This window comes from Haplochromis burtoni, unplaced genomic scaffold (genome assembly GCF_018398535.1).
Source record: "Haplochromis burtoni strain Fernald_Lab_line unplaced genomic scaffold, NCSU_Asbu1 Contig_182, whole genome shotgun sequence".
NCBI classification, from domain to species: Eukaryota; Metazoa; Chordata; class Actinopteri; order Cichliformes; family Cichlidae; genus Haplochromis; species Haplochromis burtoni.
In genome coordinates this window covers 1265329-1275338 of record NW_024582543.1, presented here as the reverse complement: position 1 = coordinate 1275338, position 10010 = coordinate 1265329, and the positions used below count along the sequence as shown (strand labels likewise).

Genomic DNA, 10010 nt, shown 5'->3' with positions numbered 1-10010 from the left:
AAGAAGTTTCAGACCAGGAGCAAACAAATATGAGCCTTAATACCTCTGAGAAGCAGACAGGTCAGCGTGGATTCGAAGTGACAGCGCTAGATTTTCTTCCCTTTGTTGAACAGCCATTAGCAACATTTCACGTGTTAAATTAAAACCAGAGCGCTTCTTGGAAGTGTGTTTAGCTGCATTTGGAGCGGGTCTCTCCTGGCGCACGAACACAAAATTACTTTAATTCTTGAAGGGCTGGGTTACTGGTGGAATTCAGTTTTGCGTTAGATAAAAGGCAAGTGAAGCTTGTAAATCATGAGAGGAGATGGAAAGGCTTTCTCGGGTGCCATATCTTAAATAGTGCAGCGTCCTTTCTGTGTGGTCTGCGTGGTGTTGGCCTGAGCTCACCTGGATATAAAACCGCGTATTGAATGACAAAATGCTCCAATTTGTTAACCTGTGAATGTAATTTCTGTGTAACAAGTTTTGAAGTTCGAGAAATTGCGAATATGTGCATGAGCTAAGTGTCTGCTGGTATTTACAATTTCGTTCTAGTAAATAACAAGTGAGATAGTAACCTCACATTTGAGACGTGCTGTAGCCGTGAGACGGAACTTGACGCCGAGGCGCACAGAGTGAGGAGATCAGGTTAGAAACATGGATCGCAACAGAACATCTCTAAATCGCATTCCGCTTACTGAAATCTAACCCGGGGACATCAGGATGTGTGACATAATCCCCAAGACATCTGAAAACCGCGCTCCTCCAAACACGGCTCCAGGGGTGGTTTGGAGAGATATGTGGACCACTGTTTGCTCTTGCAGGGATCTATAAAAGAGGGGCGGACACCAACTGCCCCCAAACGTCAGAGCGCACTTAACTATAAATCTCTCCAAACTGCTCTCTGCGCCCGGCGCGTTGTTATGCGCAAACATCTGTCGTGCCTCAGTCCAATATGAAGACAATGCGTGTGGACACCCTTCGAGGTTCATAGACACCAGCTGACCTGGAGAATATGGAGAATAAATATCGCCGGGCTTCTTGTTTACATTGACGAGATTTGTATAAAATGTTGGCGATTGTGACATTTTAACGCAGTTTCTGGATATGAGAGGTTCTTGACTGTTATATCAAAAGTCGGACTACACGATCGGGCACTCTGGCAAACATATTGCGCACTTTTTAGCGCCGTGTTCGTGTGCTGGAGACACTGATGTCTTCATTGGACTCCTTTCAGTTGGAGATGGTGGCCCTCTCTCGGATTTCCAACGTGGAAACGTAGCATCCAATTAATCAGCGGCAGCAACTGTACCCCCAAGGCGCAGTGGCACTTGGTCCGCTCTGTTCAGCACCTACCTTTGGACTCTGAAGTGTGAAAAGGCGCGTGGATGGTCGGTGTGCTGAGTCCGAATATGAAAAACATAGCTGGTGCGTTACTGCAGCCTTTTTTCTCCCGCTTGGACACAAACTGAAATTGAACTCGCTTGAAGGAAATTTTCGTGCTGGGGTTGTTGAAATGATTCACGCAGCGGAATCAGCTGGGGACATCAAATGAGTGGCGTTTTCTGTTTGGATTTTTACCACTAAAAGCCGAGCTAGTTTCAGGTCTGCATGGGCCATATTTAAGGTAAGTAAGTCTTTTTTTTATTTTCTCATTTCAGAGTGTCACACCAAATACTGCCTATAGTTTCGGATTGTCTGTGCGCATTTAGATAAAAAACAAATAGTGACTGTGAACGACGGGACTTTCACACGTATAAAGACAGTAGAACTTTTGTATTGTATGTCTGAGCCAGTATTTATCTATGCATAACTGTTTAGTTTTGCTGCAGACTCAACATGCCATTAGACAGAGTCACGTAAGCTTTGGGGTTCGCCATCTGGCCAACTCACACTACTATTTAGGCAATCGTTGCCAAAATGCTTCGATGCGTGCTTTAAGCAGCGCATTTTTTTTCCTGTGAGGCGCACCCTCCCAGTCTCTCACAAGTAGTAAGAGCTTGGCTGATTTTAACGCAGCGTGAATAAATACAACCAGTCTGCCATCAGTAGCTTTCTATTTAATCACGCATTTAAAACAGTACTTTTACGCACAGATTTGCGCATTCCTGCATTGTTATTTTTAGCTTTCATTTGTGGTCTTTTGTGGATTCTTGCTCTTTTACGGCACAATATGCTCATTTATTTTGTTTTTAAAAATGTGAACCAACATTTTCTGGCAGCTTCACTCTGATATTCACGTTCACGGCACATGCACAGAAAAAAAAACTGAGGATCAAAGCTGCTTGACATGATGACACAGTTATTAATAAAGAATGAGTCAGGGTAGGTCTGGCCACAACAGTAGTGTTTCAGACACTTTGCTGACTTCATTACAAACTAGAGGAGGCTCATATTCACTCTGCCCATTTTTATACCCATCAGTTTGTTTTGATTTAAAATAAAATATTATCTTGTTTTGTTTTGTTTGCAGCTTTCTTCATAGGAACTGAGTCTAAGATGAAGTTATGGGATGTTTTGGCCATGTGTTTGTTGCTCCTGAGCTCTGTTGCTACAAGGCCTCTCTACCAAAACACTCAGCCAGCCAAGAGGACTTATTTCCCCAGCAGCTATAGTGATTCTGTGCCCTTGCCTTCTTTGGAGGACGAAGCGCCATCGTTTGAGCGTGAAGACCACCGACTGCAGGAGATCTCAAAGGAGAATCAGTGTAAGTATGTTTTTGTAAGATGTGTAGTCTGTCTTGAATTTGTAATTAGGCTGTATGGGTGTCACATAAGAGATGTACTGTTTGTCCAAAGCAATGTCAATGTAATAATATGCAATTAACCATTATATAATCCAGGCATATTACCCTTTTGATTTGATGCATATGTAATGTTGGTCTTCCTTGACTAATTACACTTGGGAAACAGCACACGCAGTGATAAGCGAGGCAATATGCTGAGCCCACAGTGGAGAGTCCCATATTGATAAGGCTGTCAGACAGGCTAGTTATCAGACGGAAGATCTTAATTTGCGTTTTATTGGCACTTTGGGTTGCATCATACGGATGTCAAAACAATCCAGCAGGAAGAATAAGAGTGTGAACAGCTCCAGTCCCAAACATGGGGTCATTCTCAACACTACCCCCTTCTCCCTTTGTTTATATTCACCTCTGCCTCTCTGCGGTTTAGAGACCCGTAACCTTTACCCATCTGCCAAAGCTCAGAAATTATGGTGTGGTTTAGAGAACAGGGGCCAGGTCATGAGGATTTTCGACAGACAACACCGGAAAGTTTGAAGCACTGACTGAGAGTTCTGTGTTTATGCTCATTTTAACAGCGACAGTGGGCAGGAATTTATTTTGTTTGGATCAACGTGACACTGTAACATCTTCACGCAGACGTGAAACACGGCCAAGAACTAGATAAGGAATGGAACATTTGGACAAGAGTTTGTCCTGCCACCTCATATTTTGTTTGGGCCGGGGTTACATCACTGATCTGCTGTGCAACCCAAGTACATTAACTATGCTCAGATACTGTAAGCAACAATCGAGATCCAAAGAGGGAATGGGTCTTTTTGGTTTGTAAAGATAAAAAGCTTGTTTCTTTTTCATTTAAGTTCTAGAAGCTGCAGACACCAGAAAATCTGCGGTTAGATCTGATCTTATTGTTGTGTTCAGTGATTTTTAAAAAGCAAACTTCTTAACTGTTAACTCTGTAAAACTCCGGCAAGGTTTGCACAGCGAATCCCCCCATTTGTTGCTGCTAGTCTAGTCGATTAGCAGGTGTAAACTGTAGCCACCCTGCCTGTCATCTGAGATGCTGGGGTTTGTCTAAATCAAAGGGTAGGTGTGTCTAAACAGATTGGCCCTACCTCACCTGATATATTAGATTTGTGGCTCAACAGGCTCTGAAGCTCAGGCAGATCAGATGGCCTGCGCTCTGCCAGACAAATAGGTAAAAGAGGAGCGATAGGAGATACTGCAGTTTAAAGGCTGTTACACACCACACTACCTGCCAGACATCACACACTGCCGGCCTGACCTCTTGGTGACACACCCACGCTGACTTGAGCTCTTCATTTGAGAGCAATATGTCTTCATTATCTTTATGCACACTTCACTGTTTCTGGAGCTGCAGGCACTCAACCAGGAGAGACGTTACTCTGTAATAGAATCAACATGTAACAGTGCAGCATCCAAGCCTTTCAGTCAGTCCTCATCACTCCTCGCAGCAGATGGCAGAGAGCTGTGCTGGTGCATGTTTTCAGTTTTGAGCAGACTGCAATCTGCCTCATCTGAATGAGTCAAAGCATATGATTTCCTCTTATTCGGCCTTTGAAGTCTAGGCGTTCTAAAATTACATCCGTCCGAGATTTAAATGCATCTCTCTAGGTGGTGTAATTGGCCTGTGCCTACTGTATCAATACAGTCGGTTCCTGTGTGAAAGCCTGCTGGATTAACTTAAGCTGTAGAGTTAACCTTTAACGACTCAGGGTTGCATGGCAGCGGGGTAACCGCATTATTTATCCGAGGTCAAGTCTGCCCTTGCATGCCTATATTTTTTTCCTCCCATCTCTGACTGAAAAAAAACTGAAAATGAAATTGACAACAACCTCTGACCTTCAGCTTCCAACTCATCACACAGCAGCCATCATGGAAGAGGTTAAAACAGGGCACCTGTAAACCTATGTCTGAACTGCTCTGGACTGGACTGCTCTGCATTCCTCCACTCAAGACTTCTTCTTGAGCGTCTGAGCAGCACATATGCCAGTATTTCTGTGCATTGTCTAAAAAAACAGTCTACATTCGGATAGTGTTATTTTTTCACATCTGAAAATTCGAATATTGTGCTTCCTGCACATAGTTAGATGACAATAGAGATACTATTTTCATATGTCTATTACTATTTAGGACTAATGCCTGAACAGTTTCTTGGCAAGCACCTTTTTGGAGGTGCCAGCAGGCAAAGTTTGGATTGGACTGTCTCATTCTAAAATGATGAGATTGTAAGTAAGATAATGTCTTACTTACAGTAAATGTGCGCATGTCTGTGTGTGTGTGTCTTTTTGTTAGTTGTGCAATGTTTTAAATGTCATGTACTATCACTGTGGTTGATGTGTTCCTATTCCCACAACGATCTATCAAATTTTATCTTATCTGCTCATGCAGTCTTTCAAAACAGTAAATTATTAATTACAATATAGTTGATGATCGTAGAGCTGACATGTCAGAAAACTGTTTAGTGTCAGCGGGAGCCTGGATATGAGCTTTATAAAAGCAACTTTATAAGCAGATCTCCCTTCTGTTTCTTCCAGATGACATTGGAGGTCCCTATCCAGATCAGTTTGATGACGTAATGGATTTTATTGAGGCTACCATTGGCAGACTGCGGAGATCTTCGGAAACCAGCGGCGGTTCCAGGGGAAAGAAGGAGCAGAGAAAGAGAGGAGCGGCAAACACAGGAGGCGCGAGAGAGGAGGGGAGAGGACACGGCGACAGGAGGCGTAATAGGGGCCGAGGGGGGAGTAGAAATGGCAAAAGAGGACGAGGTGAGAAAGGGAAGGAGAAAGAGAGTATATCTGTGCAGACGCGGGGGTGCTTGCTAAAGGAAGTCCACCTCAATGTGACGGATTTGGGGCTGGGCTACCAGACTAAAGAGGAGCTGATCTTCCGGTACTGTAGCGGCCCCTGTATTGAGGCAGAGACCAACTACGACAAGATCCTGAACAACCTCACGCACAACAAAAAGCTGGACAAGGATACACCCTCTCGCACCTGCTGCCGGCCGATCGCGTTTGACGACGACCTGTCTTTTCTGGACGACAATGTGGTGTATCACACGCTGAAGAAGCATTCTGCCCGGAAGTGTGGGTGTGTTTAAAGAAGTCACATGAGCGGCACGTAGCAGACTAAGGATATCCTTTACAAGCTCACGCTGGAGAGGGACATGTGTACACAAGGTCAAATTGGGAGTGTTTGTCTCCTTTTTGTTGTTGTTGTTTTTGTCAGTAGTCATCAGAGGAGGAGCAGGTAGGCGTACTGAGACCGCCTGAAAGACACTGGAACAGCAGCTTGAAAGGAAACTGTGCGTTCATCCCATACTCGACTGTTCAAACACGTGCAAAACAAAATGTATCAGGTGTGCACCAGTTTGCAGAAGATTAAATACTGTTACACTTTCAGATTTGCCAACTGTGCTATCTAAAAAGGGTGAGAGTAGAAGAAACATCAGTTGTTTTGTTTTTTCCACAGCTGGCTCTTTAGACTGTAGATGAATCCAGAGATTTGACGAGCTTCAGTTGCAATCGAAACACTTCCAGCCTGGATGTTGGCATTTACATTCAGAGCCAAGGAACCCCATCGGAGTTAAGCAAAGACTTTTTTTCTTCTTTTTTTGTGCAACACATCTACATAAAACCCAACCTATATGCATACATATAGTATATACGTGTGTCAGAGGTATATTTATTAAGATGGAATTAACTTATTGTTATTTATTTCAATCCATTTTATTAAAAAATGTCTTTTTTTTTATTTATTTAAAGCTTTGTTTGTCCTGGATAATGCCAAAGTAGAGCATTTTCTCAAGTAAAACCATGCAAGCTGACTCAGACCTGTTAAAACACTCCCACGATCCCAAAGCTTATTTATGTCACTTAGATTCCAGGCTTTCTCAAGCAGATCCAAATGATCATTGTTAGCCGTTAAGGAAAGATGGAGAAGCAGAGGAGGGGACCAATAGAAGATTTCTTTTTTTTTAAATAGAGCTGATCTGTTGTTGCATTTTGAGTAGTTCACCTCGTTATCGCTAATGTGACCACACTAAGACAGGGAGAAAACGTCACCCGGGTACAGCCTCCCATTCAAAGCATCCTTTAAGAACACTATGTTTACGCGGAAGCAAATAATTCTTTGCTGCTGTTTGTTTATAAAGTGTGTGTGTGTTGTTTTTTTAAAATCAACAATCCAGGACAGACTCGGCGTCACTCCAGCCATAAGCCATAACGACTTTTAATTTCAATCTGCAGTCGACACGAGAGCGGTGTGGTCTCGCGAGGATCTGCAGGTGCCTTTGACGATCCATCCTTTGAGTCACACAGTACAGAAGCTGCTATTTCTGCCTGTCAGCACGCGTTACCTGAAACCTCGCCCTGGCCTCGCACCAAATCTGAGCAAAAGGCTTTGCAGCGATAACCGTCCCAGTAGGCTTTAAAGTTCACGGGGCTGGCCGTGTTTCTGTCTGAGCTGTGACAGACAGGTCTTTTATTTTTTTTTATCCTCAAAGGGGATTTGAAAGTGATCCTCTAACATGAGTCTTAACCAAATATCCCCACCGGCAAAGGCAGTTTAAGGAAGATCTAGCTGCTGTAGTGGATGTCATCACACAACTGATATGAATATCTCAAAGGACTCAACAAAGGAGTATGTTTTGGAATTACTGAGCAAATGATTGGTAGGCTCAGTGGGCTTTTCGGTGTAATAACCCGTCCAGCCACCTGTCCCCAAAGTTTAGGAAGAAATATACATTAAGGAAAGGAGACTCTTTAAAAAGCGCGTTTGTGTGCCCTGTTAAGGGGGTAGTTTTAAGTGGAACAAAGAGAGCCCTCGAGTAGGTCTTGATGTTAACACGGATTAGGGACCAAGGTATCTGTGCCCACCCATCAGCAAGCAGGCCAGCTTTACTGTGTAATCCCCCCACACAGAACAAATCCAATGCATCAAGCTGAATTTAGGCCAAATACTACACAGACAGGGAAAAAAAGTCTAGCTTTTATCACAGCATACCTCATCAGTTGGATCATCTTCCCCTTTAACAACTGATTCGTGCATAAGCCTTCCCAGATGGGAATGTGGAGGCTTCCCAGAAGCCTCCAGAGCACCTCGCTACTCTTCCACACCATACATTAAAGAGTGTGAACTGCAGCACTCGTCTCATCGGTGATTAGTACCCCGGTTTTGATGCAAAAGTGTAAAGATGCGAAGGAATCCTCAGTGTTAATTTTAGAAGAAAAGGACTACATTTGTTATCACTCCGCTATCACCTCTGTGGAAAAGAAAAAACAAACTGTCATGTCGTCTCACTTGTTGTGTGTTACAGAACCAAAGCTCTGGGCAAACTTTATTTTTGTACAATATTCATTTTATAACTTTTTACAGAATTAAACTTGTTTCTATTAAATGAAAATGTCTCCTGGTATTGTGCCATGTACGACAATGATCCACCGGTGCCAGATGGTTCTCATTTGCAGGGTAATGTTTACACAGGCATCAAGCAAAATTGAGGGTGAAAAATTTGGGTTAAATGGGGAGAAATGCGAGGATGGTTTGAGAGATGGCCTCCGCAGTGTGGCATCCCCCTTCTGCTCTGAATTCTTGAACGGGAGCCCGGGAGTCGTACAGTAAACAAAAGCCAGCAGAAAAGTGCCACCGACTGTATATCAAGCTGCTCGAGTCTGTTTCCACTGTGCAGAGAAGATATGTAAATGGCGATGAGAAGGTGGCAGAGGTACAGATAGTGAGTCATGACACAGACGCAAGGAGTGCACGCGATGTATACCTGATGGCACCTTCTAATCCCTTTACTCGGCCTGGTTACTGTGAACCTAAATGGACAACTGGTTAGTTGCTGTTTAACAAACCTGAAGGTCACCTCTTTACCTCTAAGTGCAGAAAAGAGGTTGTCTTCAGTCTCATTGCTTGAGCAGAAAGATGCTCCAATGAAAACGAGGTCTGTGAAATATTTGCATTGACCAGGAATATAAATAGAGATTCATCCCCCCAGATATTCACTAATGGTACTGTAATTAAAAAAAAATGTTTGAATTTGAGAGTGAGCTTAGTCTTTTATAGGCCTATAAAAGGTTCTACCTTTAGGCCTACACAGAGCTTCTCCTTTTCGCGTGCCAGACGCTTTTTCACACAGTGACGGACTGATCAACCGTCCCACTTGAATCAAACTGCAATCACTCCCCACCTCCCGCTGCTGACTGAGGACTCTGCTACTGAAGAGCTTGACGTCAGCCTCTTCCCACGAAGCCAGTATCCTCTCTAGATGCTTTTAAATACATCACTCACTGTTTCAGTCCATCCATGTTTCTTCTTCTGGTTCTTCAGTTTCATTTCATGGCCACAGGATGCTTGCCAGGACACACAGAGACATTTTATTTGTCTTCTTATAATTTTAGTTAGGACACATTGCTCTACATATATAGCCCTTTCTAAGCCACTTGGTAAAAAGATGAACCAAAAGCCAGATCTGGATAAAAAAAGGTGTAGTATTAGTTTACAGTTTTTGACATTCACTCATTCATTTTATTATCCAATTCAGGGTCTTAGAGGTCGGGGCTTAAGTCTGTCCCAGCTGCCATAGGTCGCGAGGCGGGGCACACCGTGGACAGGTCACGTATTGCGGGGCTCCTGTTTGTCATTATGCAGGCTAATCTTGTTACAAACTAGATACATTTGAAAGCCAGTGCGTTGTAGGCAGGCGATGCATTCCAGAGAGATGCACAGTACACAGAACACAAACGTGGCTTTCATTAACTCTGTATGTTGTGGTTTTTCTCTGTCAGTTGAAGGATTTTAGACACTACCCAGGTCAATCAAAGGATTGCTAAAGAAAAGAAAAAGGTATGAATGCACAGGGAAACAGGACCTCTGTGAAACACAATGAAATTAAGGAATCCGACTGTGGAAGTTCATCATTCAGCTTGAGAACAGCTGTTTGAGAAAGACTCAGCTCAGCGCTGGAAATGAAATGTGTACGTGGGATGCATACCGAGTAAACTTCCATATACTGCGTTTAACATGTGGTTGGATACTGCTGAAATTTACCTTTTCAACATAACGATGGTTTTACATAATAAACATTGCTGTACTTGCAATTATGTTTTTTGTAAGAAACCAGTGAAAACAGGTTTGGGGTTTTTTTGTTTTTAAAGCATAAGACTGTGTGCTGTGTATTTTACATCCACAGCCGCACAGAAAAGGTATCTGGCAAAGATCTCCCTTTAATCAGCTCTTAAAACCATTTCACTTTGGATAA

General features: G+C 43.2%; 1 protein-coding gene across 1 annotated transcript; it reads left to right on the top strand.

Moving 5' to 3' along the window:
- Nucleotides 1-207: 207 nt before the first annotated feature.
- On the top strand, nt 208-9893 carry gdnfa (glial cell derived neurotrophic factor a). Its single transcript, XM_005934714.3, has 3 exons — nt 208-1606; nt 2453-2686; nt 5281-9893. The coding sequence occupies exons 2-3, from the start codon at nt 2479-2481 to the stop codon at nt 5844-5846; spliced, it is 774 nt and encodes a 257-aa protein (XP_005934776.1). The 5' UTR covers nt 208-1606; nt 2453-2478; the 3' UTR covers nt 5847-9893.
- Nucleotides 9894-10010: the final 117 nt, after the last annotated feature.

Coding starts and splice junctions, on each gene's coding strand:
- gdnfa (XM_005934714.3), top strand. CDS start 2,479: ATGAAGTTATGGGATGTTTTGGCCATGTGTTTGTTGCTCCTGAGCTCT. Junction 2,687..5,280: donor GATCTCAAAGGAGAATCAGT/GTAAGTATGTTT, acceptor TGTTTCTTCCAG/ATGACATTGGAGGTCCCTAT.